Source organism: Centrocercus urophasianus, unplaced genomic scaffold (assembly GCF_019232065.1).
Source record: "Centrocercus urophasianus isolate 14NV4802_14NV808 unplaced genomic scaffold, USGS_Curo_1.0 seq_1102, whole genome shotgun sequence".
NCBI classification, from domain to species: Eukaryota; Metazoa; Chordata; class Aves; order Galliformes; family Phasianidae; genus Centrocercus; species Centrocercus urophasianus.
The window spans coordinates 52,481-68,140 of NW_024884257.1; the positions used below are offsets into that span (position 1 = coordinate 52,481).

At 59.6% G+C, this 15,660-nt stretch overlaps 3 protein-coding genes across 6 annotated transcripts; all 3 read right to left on the minus strand.

Annotated features, from left to right (window-relative positions):
* Positions 1-946: 946 nt before the first annotated feature.
* Positions 947-2,185, minus strand: FOXS1 (forkhead box S1). The gene has a single exon (XM_042809167.1). It carries the CDS (start codon positions 2,183-2,185, stop codon positions 947-949), a length of 1,239 nt encoding a protein of 412 aa, XP_042665101.1.
* An 808-nt stretch (positions 2,186-2,993) lies between these two features.
* Positions 2,994-5,797, minus strand: LOC122155357 (interferon regulatory factor 4-like). 2 transcript variants are annotated; one of them, XM_042809180.1, is made up of 8 exons: positions 5,601-5,797; positions 4,945-5,134; positions 4,689-4,741; positions 4,423-4,513; positions 4,201-4,302; positions 3,749-4,129; positions 3,510-3,628; positions 2,994-3,404 (listed from the first exon to the last, which is right to left on the minus strand). In XM_042809180.1, exons 1-8 carry the CDS (start codon positions 5,772-5,774, stop codon positions 3,264-3,266), a joined length of 1,251 nt encoding a protein of 416 aa, XP_042665114.1. In that variant the 5' UTR covers positions 5,775-5,797; the 3' UTR covers positions 2,994-3,263. The 2 variants fall into 2 exon arrangements, with proteins under 2 accessions (XP_042665114.1, XP_042665115.1); XM_042809181.1 differs by having other exon boundaries at positions 3,338-3,419.
* A 2,501-nt stretch (positions 5,798-8,298) lies between these two features.
* Positions 8,299-15,206, minus strand: DUSP15 (dual specificity phosphatase 15). 3 transcript variants are annotated; one of them, XM_042809184.1, is made up of 8 exons: positions 15,084-15,206; positions 14,636-14,796; positions 12,873-12,906; positions 10,787-10,869; positions 10,339-10,388; positions 9,923-9,997; positions 9,259-9,430; positions 8,299-9,141 (listed from the first exon to the last, which is right to left on the minus strand). In XM_042809184.1, the coding sequence occupies exons 2-8, from the start codon at positions 14,654-14,656 to the stop codon at positions 8,929-8,931; spliced, it is 648 nt and encodes a 215-aa protein (XP_042665118.1). In that variant the 5' UTR covers positions 14,657-14,796; positions 15,084-15,206; the 3' UTR covers positions 8,299-8,928. The 3 variants fall into 3 exon arrangements, with proteins under 3 accessions (XP_042665118.1, XP_042665117.1, XP_042665116.1); XM_042809183.1 differs by having other exon boundaries at positions 14,986-15,206; XM_042809182.1 differs by having other exon boundaries at positions 14,956-15,206.
* Positions 15,207-15,660: the final 454 nt, after the last annotated feature.

Here is a 15,660-nt window from a genome sequence, read left to right on the forward strand (position 1 = left end):
CCAGTATCGCCCCCCATGCAAAGCATGGACACCATCTGTACCCCACAGGTGCAAGCCCTGTGCACCTGCACCCCACAGCCTTGGGGCACTGCCTCTCTGGGGGCCCCTTCCCAGGGACACAGGATGGAGGCACAGGTACAGGTCCCCACTTCGCCAGCCCCTGCTCTAGGCTACAAAGTGGGCCCTGTGGGTGGAAAGGGGCTGGCAGCCACGTCCTGACCTGGGACACCATTCCACCCTGTCCCAGCACAGCCCAGCCCGTGCCGAGCCCAGCAGTGGTGACTCAGGCGATGCTCCTTACCAGCAGCCGCCCGGGATGATTCAGGTCAGAGGAATCTTGCCATTCCCATCTGTAGCCATGCCTGCAGGCAGCCCTGGCACAGCCCAGCTCTGTGGAGTGCTGTGAGGACCTGGCAGGGAGACAGCCCCATGCAGGGAGAGCCCCATTGCCCCTTGCACCCCATCCCACGGAGCTCACCCCCAGTGGCTCTCTCCATGGGTACTGAGGCCAGCACCGCTCATACCGTGCACAGCGCATGGGGCAAACCATGTGTGAGCAGTGCAGGCTGTGGGCAGCGAGCGCAGAGTTTGCTCCAGGGTGGTGCAGCATGGTCCCCAGCCCCTTATAGAGAGTTCCCTTCTGTCACTCCAGGACAAAGCTGCATCACGAAGGGGCTCCATCCCCATCATCTCTGGGGATGCCAGACCATCCAGCTCCATGGACACCAGAAGGGGGGTCCTCATGGAGGAGAGCCGCAGTGGGTGGCCACAGAGACACGTGTCCCAGCAGCAATCCGGCTGGGAACGGAGTGGCCCCGATGCACCCTGCCTGCTCCCCACCCCGAGCGGGTCGCAGAGACACAGAGGCAGCGTGGGCGAATGTGCTTTATTCCATAGCCGGAGCCCCGCATGGTGCCGGGGGGGTGAGGAGGGAGGTGTCAGTCCATCACTCAAAGAAGAACATTCCGGGCGTCCGGTAGAGGCAGTGGGGCAGCCCCAAGGGGTAACCACCGCCCCCCTGCAGCGGGATCGTCCCCCCCGTGCCCCACGTCTCCTTCTGCTCGCTCACCCCAAAGGGCGGCTGGCGGGGGGCCGGGGGGGCGGCGGTGGCAGCGGTGGGGGCCGCAGCCAGGAGATGCTCCAGCGCCGCACCGCACGGCCGCTCGTTCACACAGAAGCTCAGCGCCTGCACCCGGCACTGGTAGCTGCCCCCCAGAGCCTCGGGCCCCGCGCGGCCAAAGGAGCCGAACACGGGCAGGGGGGGCTGTTTGTAGCCATCGCCGTCGAGGAAGCAAGATGGGGGGGGTTTGCCCGTGCCCAGCAGGGTGCTGGGGAAGACGGGAGACACCTGCCCGAAGGGTTGGCCCAGCCCCACGGCGGGGGCCGCTGGCTCTTTGCCCTCCAGATCACCCGGGGGGGACGCAGTGTGGTGCGGGGAGCGCTGTGCGGGGTGGCCGGGCTCTACAGGCAGTGGGTACTGACCTGGCCGGGGCAGCGGCAGCGCGGCCGGGGGTCCCCCGAAGGCAGTCTGCTTGGGCTGGGGGGGGGCGGGCAGGCGGCTCTCCTGGGGGACCCCGAGCGGCTCCTTGGTGAAGAATGGCGCTTTGGACTGCGGGTGAGCACAGATCTGCGCGGCGCAGCCCTGCGCCCCGATGCCTTCTGCTCTCTGCTCTGCTGTCGGCGACGCAAAGCCGCTCTCCGCTTTCCCCTCGTCTGGCAGCGGTGCCCGTGAGCGGGTTTTGGGGGTCTTCCTGCGTCCCTCATCCCCCTCACCGTCCCGCAGGGCCCTTTTCCTGGTGAAGCGGCGGCGGCGCCGGAGGAAGCTGCCGTTCTCAAACATGTTGTAGCAGTCGGGATCCAGAGTCCAGTAGTTGCCCTTGCCCGGCTTCTTGTCGTCGCGAGGCACTTTGACGAAGCACTCATTGAGCGACAGGTTGTGACGGATGGAGTTCTGCCAGCCCTGCTTGTTGTCGCGATAGAAGGTGAAGCGGCCCATGATGTAGCGGTAGATGCCGCTCAGAGTGATGCGTTTCTCAGGAGTGCTCTGGATGGCCATGGTGATGAGGGCGATGTAGCTGTAGGGAGGCTTGGTGGCCTCCGCAGGCGGCGAGGGGCCGGGATAGGGGCTGTCCGGGGCCGTGCGGCCGCGCAGAGCTGCGGAGCCGACCGGGAGCTCCGGCTGCATCCTGCCGTCCTCACTCTGCTTGCCCGGCTCCGGCCGAGCCCGTTAAAACGCCCCAACGGTGTGGGGGCGGCGGGCCCCTCCTCTACGGTGCCGTGGGGCCGCCCAGGGCGGAGCGGGGCCCCATCGTCCAGCGCTGGTCCCTGCGGCCGGACGCGCAGCCGGGGCCGGCCCAGGGGCTGGGAGCCAGCGGGCTCGGGTTGGCACTGCTGTGGGCTTTAGCGGGTACGGGAGGTTGCCGGGACACAGGGCTCGTCCCGCCCGCTCGCAGCACCAAGCCCCGGGTGGTGGTGATGTGGTGTGGAATGGGACAGTGCTGTGGGCTGGGAGGCTGCATGGTGGGGATGGGGCTTCCCTGGCAACCCCGTCCTTGGGGTGGTGTGGATCCCCGCACCGTGCCGTGTCCCTGCTCTGTGCCACGTCCCCACTCTAAGCCAGGTCCCCGTGCCATGCTGGGTGCACACACCGAGCCCAGCTGCCCGGGCACATCAGCGCTGGGGTGCAGCACAACCCCACACTCCCAGTGAGTCCCCCCACCCACCGCTGGGGGAAACTGAGGCATGGGCAGCAAGTGTTCTTGGGGCGTGGTGCCCGGTGGTGAGGGTGGCTCCTGGGCACCTCGCTGCTACCCACAGCCCTGCCAAGGAGCTGAGAAGCAGAGGCAAGGATGGGGCTCGGTGCAGCAGGAGCTGCGTGGCTACAAACAGAGTGCTCAGCTCCTGATGTCCCTGCGATGCTTGGCTCTGCTTCACTCAGCTCCCCCACAGCCTGCACCGCAGCACAGCCCCAGCCCCAACGCTGCAGTCAGCGGTACCGAAACACAGCCTTTATTTCTACGGCTCACAAACAGCAAGTCCCCACAGTGCGAGGCACCAGGACAGAGCTGGCTGTCCCCTGCTGGGCACAACTGCACGCAGCAGCCTCCGCTGGGTTCTTGGGGAATAAATACAGCGCTCCGTGCAGTGCCCCGCTCCAGCCAGCATCCATGTGCAGCCGTCCCTGCTAAACGCCCTGTGGCTTTACGGATTCGCCGCTGGGCGGCCGCGCGTCCCCAGGCTTCGTGTCCCCTCAACTGCCCGGCTCAGGGCTGGCAGAGCTGCTGCAGGACGTGGGCGATGCGGCCGGGGGCTGCGGGCGTGCAGGGCTGGGGGCAGCCCCGCATCAGTGCAGGACCCAGGCGCTGGGCGTGGTGGAAGAGCTCTCGTGCAAACACCGGCTCCACCTACGGGACACGGAGCTGCCGGGAGGATGGGGTCCATGCTTGGCACCGCGGATCCCCTTAGCCCCACTGATGGGCACAGCCGTCAGCAGCCCTGTGTGTACTCACGTGGGCCATGATGAGCTTCTGGAGGTGGCGGCCGGTGCTGGTGGGGTATTCCTCACCAAAGCACAGGTGGATTTGGTACTGCGGGGCTGGCTGCCCGTGGCTCAGGTACCTGCGTAGCTCTGCAACACCGCAGGGGATGGGACCGTCCCCGTAGCCCCACAGCAATCCCCCAAAGATGGGACCCATGATGGGGATGGGGCCGACGGCCCCCAGGGCTGCGTGGCAAGGCAGGCACTTACCCTCCAGGAACAGCTGCGTGTCCAGCAGCTTGTAGGTCTTCTCCCTCTCCAGCTTGTTGGGCCAGTCCCGGTGTGGGGCCAGCGGCCCATTCCAGTACACCCTGCCCTGGCACTGCCGCTTCATGAAGACCCCCTCGGGGGCCACCCACAGCAGCACCCCGCGCTCCAGGTGGGGCAGCAGCCTCTCCAGAACCTCAGTCACAGCGACTGTCCACCCGCCACCTCCCAGTGCACGTGGTGGGGGGAACTCGATCTGCTCCATGCAGGAGGGGCCGTAGGGAGCCTCGGCTCGCGAGGCGATGCGGCAGCCCTCGGCCGTGCGGGTGGTGAGCTCCTTCACCAACACGTCGCAGTAGTACAGGCGGATGTGCAGCCAGCAGTCTGCAGGAAGCGGGGGTCAGTGTGGGGCTGGGGGCCCCGGGGGGCTGCAGCCTGGCTGGCGCAGCTCCTACCTGAGTGGTTGACATCCTCGGCAGAGAGGAAGGATGGGGCCCTGGGGAGCAGGTGGCTGCGGATCGGGCTCCAGCCGTAGAAGATTCCCCGCACGTGGTACCCTGGGTTGGGGTGGAGGTGGTGTGGGCACCAGGAGGGCAGAGTGGCTCCTGCAGAGCAGTGATTGTACCCGTGCTCAGTCCCACCCTGTGCCCCTCACATCACAAGGGCCCTTCTCTCACCTCGCTCTGCCGGATGGGCAGTTAGCAGGGGTAATGTGGGCATGTGGCACGTTCCTGCTGTGCCTCGGTGGCTCTCCTCAGCCACGTGGCCCTGGGGACAAGAGTGTGTGAGGGCAATGAATGATCCTGAACCAGCTTCTGCTACCCCTGGACCCCAGGTATGGGAAACCAGGATGGATGCTGGATGCGGGCAGGGGGAGCAGACATAGGAAGAAGGGATTTGGGGTCCCACCTCCCCACGAGCCCCCCGGTAGGGAATGACTCACCTGTGGCTCCTTGCTGGTTGTGGGCTGCATTCTGCCATCCTTCTCATCCTTCTCTGCAAGGAACAGGGAACAAAACACTGAGCCCCAAAAACAGCATGAGGAAAGCCAGCCCAGTCCTGACCCCAGCACAGCACTTTGCCTGAGCACAGCCTTGAGCTCTGCAGAGGACGCGGACTGGGAGAGGAAGGGGATGGAGCGGTGATGCCTATAGGATGTGGGACACAGGGGAATGGCACAGCAGCCCGGCAGGGGGTACCTGCATCCCGGGTGCCGTCGCACACGATCTGGTACACCTTGTAAGGCTCGGAAATGTCCAGCTGGCTCCGCTCGGGCACCTCCTGGAAGTCGGTGCTTTTGTTGAGAGCGCAGCGCAGCCGCGTCTTCCAGGTGGATGGGTCCGCCTTGTCCGTGCCCTCGTGGTATTTGCCCTTGTAGACGGCCCAAGCCTGCGGGAAGAGCAGGGGCTGCGCTGGGCACGGAGATGGGAGGAGTCCGGGGGGGTGGGTGGGAGCCCGGAGCTGGGGGCTGGAGGGGATGGGGGTTCGAGGGGGCACAGAGCCGGTGCGGAGAGGATGGGGGGAGGCTAGGGGGCTGGGCACCGGGGGTCTCGGGGGGCGAAACGGGGGCTGAGCAGCGGGGTCCGGGGTTGCGCACGGTGTCGGGGGGCGCACGGGGTGAGCGCAGCGCGGAGCGGAGACGCACGGGGTCGGTGCTGCGGGGATGGGGGCACCGGGATTGAGCAGCGGGGACCGGGTGGACACAGGGATGGTGCTGCGGGGATTAGGGGGGGTGCAAGTTAGCGGCGAGGCGGGGATCCGAGGGAAGCACGGGGCGGTGCAGCGGGGATGTAGGGGGGAGTGAGAGCACGAGGCCGGTGGAGGGGCTCCGGGAGGGCTCTGGGAGAGGCCGTACCCTGAAGAGAGCGGCGTCCTGCTGCTGCCGGTAGTCCTGCTTGGCCGCGTGCTTCCAGGGGATGCGGAAGAGCGTCCGCTCGCGGTTCTCCCAGCGCAGCCCCGGGTAGCGGCCGCTGTCGATCTGCGCGATCAGCCACTCCTTCAGCCGCATAGGAGACCCCGGCTCCGCCATCCCGGCTCCGGCCCGGCCCGGCCCGGTCCCGCCGCCCTCGGGAGCGTGCGGCGACCCTGAAAGCGAAAGCACGGCGGGACCCGGCCTTTCACTTTCCCTTTCCTGACGCCACTTTCGGTTCGCTGCCGCCCCGGGATCCCGGCCCGGGGGGAGGGCGCAGCGCACCCGGGGCACCGGGACGCGTCGGCACACCTCGCTTCCTGCAGTGCCCTGAGCCTGTGCTTGGGTTCGTGACGCTTTGCTGACCTTAGGGAGATATTTTCCCCTTTTCTCCCGGTTTTGGGAGCTGGGCACGTCCCTTTTTCCCCTGCGGGCCCCCACACTGCCCAAGAATGGACTCGGTCTCTTGTCCAGCGATAGGATGAGAGGTGATGGCCTCACGCCGCACCAGGGTCAGGTTGGATATTAGGAAACGTTTATTCTTAGAAATAGTGATAATGCAGTGGCACAGCTGCCCAGGGAGTGGTGGGGTCACCGTCCCTGAAGGTGTCCTCAGATGTGGCACTGAGGGATGTGGGCAGTAGCCATGGTGGGGTGGGCTGGGGATAGACTTGGGGATGGATCACGGAGGTCTTTTCCAAGTTACACAATACCATGGAGCCAGGCTGGGGCGAGTTGCTGCGAGCAGTGATGATGGCTCTACCAATTCTTTCCTCCATTGCACTGTGCACTGTGCCTGGGGGGCTGACACTGCAGCTCCATCACCGCCCCGTTGGGTTTCATTTCCAGTTCTGAGTAAGAGAAAGTTACCTCCGGGCCAGGGACGATGCTTCCAGCATCAGGGCTGTTCTGAGCTGGAAATCCTCAAAATGAGTAAGAGGTGACACAGTGCCAGGCTCTGGCCTTCCCCTCCCTGGGGCTTCCCACAGGGTGTGGGGATGGGGCACAGCCACGTGGCGCAGGGCACAGCCAGGTGCCAGTGCTGCACAGGGCAGTTTGGGGGCAGGGGGCAGGAGCCTGCTGGCCCTGGCAGTGTACAGCCATCCTGCTTGGGCCAGGTCCAGGTGTTACAGGGACACTGGGAGGGGATGCAGAGCACAGGAAGCTGCTGTGGCCTCCCCACCGCAAACACGGGATTTCCATCAGCGGCTCAGATGTGGGCTGAGCACCAGCCCTATTCCAGCCCCTGCAAAGTAGTTGGGCAGAGGCAGCCCCTCCTCACCTCTTACTGGTGTGATCCAGGTGCTTTATTCCATGAAAAGTGGGCAGGGGTTGTGCAAAGGAGGATTCACATTGCTCCTCTGTGCACTGAGATGGTTCCAAGGGGCTGCTGCCGTCTTGGTGGTTTGCACAAATTGGTTCCAAGTCCTCAATCTAATCTAAGCTCATCAGGCAGACCCAGCACGGCCATAACAGCCCTTATCAGCTGGGGAATTCTCCACTCCTCACAGAGATGGTGACGTGGAGGACCCAGGGATGCAATTAACGTGCCAGCAGGGAAGATGCTCAGCAGTCTGTTCCCCTACTGAGCTGCTCCCTGCACAGGGAAGGTGAAGCCGCTTTAACCCTTCCACTTTCAATGCTGAAATGCCTTTCAAAAGGCAGTCAAACATTAACTCACATCTAACGCTGCCCTTGCCTGTATTTTTCCAGTTGTGCAAACCTGATCTGCCAAAATAAATGTTTTGCAGTGCTGCAGACCTGGACCTGGAGGTGCTGCTGCTCTGCACGTGGCCTCAGTGTGGGTTTACGGCACGGACCAGGAAATCCTGACTGTTAATGCAGAATGTCTGGGTGTGGGGTTGCCACAGGAGCCCCCCCACATCTCCTCACTGTGGGGTGAGGGAGTGGGGAAGCAGTAGGGTGGGGATCTGCAGAAGCGGTGTGGGGTGGTGCTAAGTTACTGTAAGGAAAGTGAATGGGACATTGAGGTGCCTGAAAGTGTGGCAAAGCCCCAGTGCCAGGCATCCTACGTGGCTCCAGGAATCCCATGCAGCGCCTGCAAGCTTAAAGGGACCCTGGAGACACCCAGCAGAGGTGATGCTGACGGCCCACCTGGCAGCCCAGCATCATCCCCACCTGTAGCTGCCACAGTGTGAGGTGTTAACAGCACGGGGCTGGGGAAGAGCAGGGTTTGCAGCTCCTGGTGTGGGTCAGCCTTCTTGCAGCTCCCAGCAGGCTTCAGCTCTGTGGTGCAAAGAAGGTGCAGCAGAACAATATCCGTGTGAGTACTTGTTTGCTCCTGCCCAGCCACACAGCCCTGTTCCCTGCAGCAGCAGCAGGGCTCATGGCCCATCCTGAGCAGGGCTCTTGTGAGCAACCTCTGCTCTGCAAACTGGAGATACGGGTGTCTTCTATGGGTGATGCTGCCAGGGTGTGGCTGGGTGCTGCTCACATAACTCCAAGCTGCATTTGTAGGGTTGCAGTTGCCCTCAGCCCCCCAACAGCAACACAGGCTTCTCATCTCCTGGCTGGGAGAAGAGAATCCCCCTACGCCAGGGACCTTCTGCCCCAGCTCCCCCTCTGTGTCCCAGGCAGGTCAATCTGCATTAAACAGAAGTTTAATACTACAAGGACATAGAAAGTATTTAAGCAAAATGGCTTAAGGCTCTGCTTTAGTGAGGTCTGGCGAGGTTAAACATTTATTTCCCACCATTTAAAGATTGTGCCCTGGGATCGGTGGGAATGCGGTGCAATGAACACTGAAAGCTGCAGTGTTTGCTTGAGGCTTGTGCTTGGCTGGCCTGGAGCACCAGCACAGCATGATTAGCTTCTCCTGTGTGCCCCTGCACTGCAGCCACCTTGGTTCTGGAAGCTTGCTGCTGCTGGTGGGAAAACTGCTCCGAGGAGTCAGCGAGATCTCCTGCACCTTGTGTGCCCCTGAGGCCCATGCAGCTGGTGTTGAAGTGCTAAAGCTGCTGTCAGCATCACCTGGGTGCTGGGAAGCCCCGTGTGTCACTGCCACGGTGAACTGGGAACCGCGATCTGTGCTTCTGCCAGACGTCCCCCACACCAGGCACCAATGGACTGACCCTGCAGAGCTCAGCAGTGTGAATGAATCCCTCCCCCAATAGCTGAAAGCCAGGACAGAAGATGGCACGCTTGAACCCAGAGAGGAGAAGGAGCTGGGCTCGTTGTGGCTCTGCGATGCGGCACTTCTCTGCTGCTGCAGCTCCTTAGTCTTTACCAGGCCATGAGGTGATCCGGGCTGGGATCACTTCAGACAAGCTGGGATGCAGGAGAACGTCCTCTTCACCCGCAGCAGGAAGGGAGCAGTGCTCTTGATGTCCCTGGCCCTTGGGACCAGTCCTTGCCGAGCTCCCTCTGCTTGGGATGCTCTTCCTCTCCCCGCTGGTAGCAGGGCCTTGATTTCTTCCTCGTCGTTGAAAGGGGACGTCCCATACCTCTGCTTCAGGTGCCTGCGCATCTGGGGAAAGAGGGAGAAGCAGAGTAGCATGCCTGTGTCAGTGTGAATCCAAGCTTGCACGCAAGGGGCATAGGGAAGGGATGTGATGCACTGTCCCTGCGCTGTCCTGCATCCCACCTTGCGGGCTGCACTGCCGCTGAACTCCTCCAGCTGCTGCTTGAAGCCAGGGTTGGGGTTGGCAACGGGTCGCACGCTTCTGATGGCCTCCAGCACCTCCTGAGAGCTCATCTCTGTGACAGCCATGACGTAGGCGACGACGATGGTGGTGCTGCGGGAGATCCCAGCCAGGCTGGCAAAGGAAAGAGCATGTGGGCCACCATCTGCAGTGTGCACTCCTGGCTGCTGCCCTGACCCCATGCCTGCCCCTGTGCTTTCAGCTATTTTGGTTCCTCTTCTCAGCAAACTTGCTCTCTGGGAAGCCAAAGCCCTTCCAAGGTCCTCTTGAGCAGTGTCTATAAATACGACCTGCTCCCCAGGGGAAGTGAAAGCAGCAGCCGCTGCCTGGAAGCCTGCCCCAAACTGCTCCCTTCCCACTTGCTCAACTGCAGCAAAAATCTGCCCCTCTCTAGTGGTTCTCCATCCCCCAAAGGGCTCCCCAGATCCTGCTCAGCTGGGGGCTGCAGCTGAGCCTGAGAGCGGATCCTGAGTGGGTTCATGGACATTGGGGCCCTGGCAGACATGTGCAGCTACAGCAGGGGTTCTGCCAGCAGGACCCCTTCTGTGGGCTTGGCTGTGCTGTGCTGGGAGAACATGGTGTTACATGTGGATAAAGAAGCTTTACCAGTGGACGAGGCAGTTTCCTCCTTGCAGGCGACACTGGTGGATAAAACTGATGCATTCCTTGAAATGCTTCTTGCTAGCAGGAAAAAGAGAACAAGCAGAATAAGGACTACAGGTGTGGAACCAGATTTTTAGGCTGCAGGTGGTGCAACCGTGAGAGCTTGAGGACAAAGCATTAAAATAAAACGCCTGTTACTTTACAGGCACCATCACTAGCTGCTGAGACCCAGGCAGCTCAGTGCTCATTTCGCAAGGAAAGGTCCACAGCCCTCTTTGGCTGCTCGCACTCAGAACATGCCACTGCTCTTGGCCAGCTCTGTGCCTTCCCCTGCTCTCCAGGCAGCTCTGCCTGGGTTCTCAGGTGGGATGCTTATTCCTTCTCTGCATCCCATTGTGCTGGCCTCACTGAGAACTCACATGCTGGCCTCAGGTGTGTCTGGCAGGGGAATACGGAGGTAGGTGATGTCCTGCAAGACATAAAAGGAACACAAGAAGCTCAGCCACTGGTGCCTTGCCCCTGAGCTCCTCTTGGGCCTTGTTCCCACAGCACAGCTTTGCTCTGGGACAGGGCCACGCTTCCCCTCAGCAATGCAGCAGGGAGAGCAATGAGGGTTGAGAGCTTGAGGGAGAAGGTGGAAAATGAGATAAGGTTGGAGAGCTGGAAATCTTCTCATCAACATTCAAAGCCAGGTTATATTCATGAACCAACAAGCTTCCCAGAGAGCAGAGGGGCTGCCTCATTCCTCTGAGACTGCTGCTGGGGAGAGGGATGTGCCATGGGATGCTCAGAGTTGGAAGGGGGAGATGCTGCAATATGGAGAGAGCTGCAGAAATCTGCATGCTGGCATCGGGCAGAGGATCCTACCTGCAACAGAGGCTGGGGAGATTCGTGGATTGACACAATGTGGGTGATCTTGTTCCGGCTTAGCTGCTCCAGGTCTTTGGCATCTAAAGGATAAAACTTGATCTCAGCACATGTTTATTTCTCACCCTCCTCTTCCCACAAGCACGTCCGCTGAGCTCCTGCAGACAAACCAGCACGCAGAGCTGTGCTCTGGAGGAACAGCTGCACTACACCCCCCTGCGTGCATCTACGCACTTGGTAGCACAGCAGACACAGGCAGCTACGCAAACACTTCTTGGAAACCTGGGAATGCAAACCCAGGGATACCAAAACAGAGACCTGCTCCCTCCAAAGGCACTTGACCTTGCTGCTTGGGTGAAAATTCACTTCTGCATGGGAAAACACTCTTAAGCAAGCAGGCAGCTTTGCGCTTGCCTCTACTTGTTCACTAGCTTAGGGAGGAAAGAACATGCCCTGTGGTGACACTGCTTCCACGCATGCACATGTAGAAAGGGGACTTGCTGCAGCCTGGCTGATCTGCTTTATCTTACAGACTGCAGGAGCGGGGCTGCAGCCTTTCACATCAGTGCTGTTTGGCATGGCCAGAGGGATCTGCAGAACTGTGATTTGGAACGTTTTGCATGCATCCTACTGCAGTCGCATGCACGGAGATCAGGTATCCTCAGCTTTCTGGGGAAATGACCTACTTTTTACAGCATCCTCTGGTTGTGATTCTGGTCACTGGTCTAGCACAAAAGTTCTGCTGGGAGCAGACCTGCTCATCTTGCTGGCTAAGCAGCTTTGTAGCTGTTTTCCTTTCGTAACATGACCCGCTGATACTGCACAGGCTGCTGGAGATGGGTACTAATATTTTCTACACTTGTGATTTTTGGGTTTCTGAACTTCAGAGTGGTGTAAAACCTTGGCCCAAGAATCTGAAATACGATGTGCTAATGGCATAACGTGAATATTTAATAGTGGTGAGCCTCAAGAGACTTGCTTCATGTTAAGAGTCCATGCTGTGCATGCAGGAGGAAGAGGTGGGGACCCTCTGTCCATGGACCCATACATCAGCTGTCACCTCCCCACCCAAGTCCAGCAGTCAGCATGACAGCAATTAGTGACACGTCCATAAAGGCTTATTATGGCTGGAAAATGCTTTCAGTCAGAGAAAATGCCTCTATGAGCTGTCAGAGCTTAATTCAGCAGGCCCTACATCTCTGTCATCACCCTGAATTTCTCGGTGGAGAAATACTTTGGTGGCATCTGGCCAGGCCCAGACACTGGGGGTTGCTTGCAGTAACCTCTGCGATGGGCCTGGAGCTGGGTCCTCCCCATGTGCTCCCTGCAAGGCTCCCAAACAGCACCTGCCAGAAGCAGCTCCTCCAGCCCTCAGCCTAGACATGCTCCCTTTGGGTGCTGAGGAGTGAGGAGTGTTCTTGTGGCAGGCTGCTGCCAGCCAGGCTGCCCCGCCACTTCCAAGACATTTCCTTGGCAATTCATGCCAGTGTTTTTAAATGCTCTCAGCACTTCCAGCCGGGATAAAGCCATCGAAAGAGCTGTTGGGAAGGCAGGAGCTCTGATAAATGCTGTTTTTTCATGGCAGATGCCAGTCCTTAGTCATGAGTGACTGACAGTGATAATCCATTATAACAGTGAATTGCTGTCAGAACGTGACTTGGCCTGTGGGAGCAACACCCAAGCGTGCACAGCCCCATTCTGCTTGGCTGCTAGTATGTGGGGGACCTGAAGCTTTTGGGAGGGCTCAAACAGTGATGTCCCTGCTCTGCTTCGTGTCACAGCAGAGGTGCATCTGCTGCGGCTTTTCCTAGCAAGATCGTGGCCCTGCTCAGCCCCTGGGTTCCTGAGATCTCAGGGAAGCTATGATAAAACGGGATGAAAAGCAGTTTTTATCCATCAGCAGGAAGAAGAAGCCTTTGAGCCTTCCCAAAGCAGTTGGGACAAGCCCTGGGAAGCCAAGCAGAGCCCACCCAGAGCAGCACAGGCAAAGGCACCAAAGGCATGCAGGTGGGGAGCTCCCTTGCAGCAGACTGTGAGGTCAGGGAAACTCTGCGGGGGCTTCTCAGCAGTGTGGGGCTCTGCTTACCAATGAAGTTTCCCAAGTAAAGGCCAGGGAGGATCTGCAGGACACAGAGAAAGATTTCAGCCTGTAAGCATTGAACACACGCCATGGTGCCCCGTGCCTGGGGTTCCCATCTGCCTTAGCAGTGTTCACCACATGCTTTCCCTCCCCTGGACTCCTTTCCCACCCCATGCTGCTGGCTGGGCTGTGTCCAATGCCCCTAAGCCTGCCCTGACAGAGCTGCATGGACACAGACTCCTGCACATGGGGCTGCACATGGGTGTGGGATGAGCACAGCTGCTCAGTGATGTCTGTGATTCAGAAGCAGAGCCCGCAGAGGGACTTGAGCCAGGGTGAGCCTGGCCTCAGTCAAAAAGGCAAAAGTCCTGCCATTAAAATGAGTGCCTAAATCACCTCACTGCTGTCACCTCACTGCCTCAAGGCCTGGAGCAGCAGCAGTACCCAGAGAAGGACAAGATCTAGGATAGCCCTGATCAGTGCTGGCAGAGTAGCAAGTGATCAGACATGATCTCCCACAACCCCAGCTCTGCTCTGCTCTACAAGGAGTCCATTTCCAACAGGCCTGGGACAGACTGCTCTCGACATTGTATCTTAATTATTTGCCTTGAGAAATTCCATTTCTTTTGATGAAAAGGCAATTACTTGACAATGCCTCTATTAACAGTACTCCAGATTACAGAAGTGAGATACCATGCATCCATTCCTACCTTCAGTTATTTTATGTTTTCCCTCTTTCCCATCACAGAAAATTAGGATTAACAGCCTGTACACACTTGTGTGTGGCTTGATTCACTTCCAGCTTCTCTCTGCTGCATGTTTGGTAATGCTTGCACTTACTTCACTGCCCATGCTTGGAAACATTTTTATTGCTCTAATAGCTGTAGGAGTTTTTTGTTGTTGGTTTTTGGTTTTTTTTTTTTACAATTCCTAACAATTTAGATCAATTTTATATTGACAGGGTGCCTGTAACTTTCAGCAAGTGCACTGAAAATGAGATGGTAAAAGAGCCATTTAGCAAGGCCAGCTCCCAAGGGCAGGACAATGAGCCATGAATAATGGCACATTCCTGTCCCCAGTAACTTTCTGATATGCTCCTCGCTGAATAAAATGGGGCACTGCAGCTCCACCTAAAACACTGAAAAATTTCCCAGATAACGAGTGGCTATAGATTGAAGGGGATTATTAAAGCAGAAAGAAGATGTCTCTGCTCACCTGTGACCCAGGAAAAGCTCAAACAACCAAAAAATAGAGTCTGTCCCCTCCATCGAGCGACGTTCTGAGCACTGTGCAGAACCCTGAGCCAGCAAGCACAGGGTGGCACCATCAGCCTCTGGGTCTAACAGAACTCCTTGGCAAGTGATTGGAAGCTTGTACCTTTCTTTTAAAGGTGTTGGAAAAGTTTCCTGCCTCCCTCAGAAGGGTTTGCTGTGACCTCCTGTCCTCTACACTTTGGAGAGTGCCCACCAGTCCTGTTCAAAGAATGCACGCCCCAACTGAAGTGGCTGGAGGTGGCTGTCAGGACGAGCCCTTGCTGCAGCCTCACACAGCATCCCTGCCGGCTTCTGATTTTGTTTAGCCTGCAGGTAAACAAGCTTTTCCACCAGCTGTGCCTTGTGCCGGTTTCAGCACCAGCGGGTGGCTCCCTGGCACACATAACACTGCCCAGCATCACAAACAGAGCCCGACCAGCATCTCCCACTTTGAGCGCTGCAAGCCTGTCCTGCAGCACCCAGCTCTGCAGACCTGCACCCCAGCGCTCCCTTTACCTTGCTCATGCCATTTCCCATGGTCTGCAGCACGTGCCCTGGGATAGGCGGGGAGCAGGTGTCCTTGTCCCCGATGCTACTGTCCTCTCTGTCCCCAGGTGAAGCTGCTGTCCACGCTCCGGATGCTGCCTGGGAAGGTTTCTGTCATGAAGAGCTCGCTCCTGTGGGACAGCTGCTTGTGACAAGGGGCTCGATTGCAGCACAGAGCCCAATCCCCCAGAAGAAGAAAAGACAGAAGAGACCCCGTCCGCTTCCCCTGCGTCTTCTGCTAAAGCCCTTCCCCAGCACCCGCCTCCCTCGCACCGACTGCTCCTTCTTACCGGGAGGAGACAAAGGAGGAGAAACTCCACCTCTGAGCGGTGGTGTGGGAGCGCTGCGCTGTCTGCTGACAGCCGCTGCTGCCAGCGCGCAGACGGACAAGGCTGCAGTGTGAAGAGAAGAACAAAACCTTTGTCCTGTTTGATCAAGGGCGGTCTGTTCGGCACAGCAGCATGCCCAGCCCTCGCTGTGACAGTGGTGGGGGGATGAGACCCCTACAGACCAGCAGGCTGGCAGTGACAGCTACTCCACGTCCACACGTTTCCCCCCGGGTGGACGTGGAGTAGCTGTCACTGCACTGATGGCACAGGGAAGTGCCGTGATCTGTCCCTGAGTGCTGCTGACGTGGCTGCAGAAAGCCCAGTGCTGGCTCTGGGCCTGGCTTAGCCTCCTATTCAGGACACCCAGTCCACCCACAGCCCCAGCCTGCACCCACCCCACAGCCAGCTGGGTGTCACAGGGCCAGGGGACGAGCTCACAGCATTCCAGGCACAGCTCCAGCACAACCCCAGCACCCTGTGGCCGGGGCGGGGCCTACGAGAAGGGTTGAGGCCTACGGGGGGGGGGAGGGGGGCGAAGCCTTCAGGGTGGGGCCGAGGCCTACAGTGGGGGGCGAGGCCTGCAGGGGGGATGAGGCCTACGGAGGTGGTGGGGCCAGCAGGGTGGGGCGAGGCCTACAGGTGCTCCTTAGGCCCGAGAGGAAGCGG

Bases quoted from the DNA above. Each gene is read 5' to 3' on its own strand.
- FOXS1 (XM_042809167.1), bottom strand. From the start codon at position 2,185: ATGCAGCCGGAGCTCCCGGTCGGCTCCGCAGCTCTGCGCGGCCGCACG.
- LOC122155357 (XM_042809180.1), bottom strand. From the start codon at position 5,774: ATGGCGGAGCCGGGGTCTCCTATGCGGCTGAAGGAGTGGCTGATCGCG. The intron at 4,130-4,200 runs GTAGGAGCTGCG...CGCTTCCTGCAG, and splicing joins CGAGGATGTCAACCACTCAG to ACTGCTGGCTGCACATCCGC. The intron at 3,405-3,509 runs GTGAGTACACAC...CGTGTCCCGTAG, and splicing joins AGAAGCTCATCATGGCCCAC to GTGGAGCCGGTGTTTGCACG.
- DUSP15 (XM_042809184.1), bottom strand. From the start codon at position 14,656: ATGGGAAATGGCATGAGCAAG. The intron at 10,870-12,872 runs GTAAGCAGAGCC...TTTATCCTTTAG, and splicing joins TTACTTGGGAAACTTCATTG to ATGCCAAAGACCTGGAGCAG. The intron at 9,998-10,338 runs GTGAGTTCTCAG...TTTTCCTGCTAG, and splicing joins GACACACCTGAGGCCAGCAT to CAAGAAGCATTTCAAGGAAT.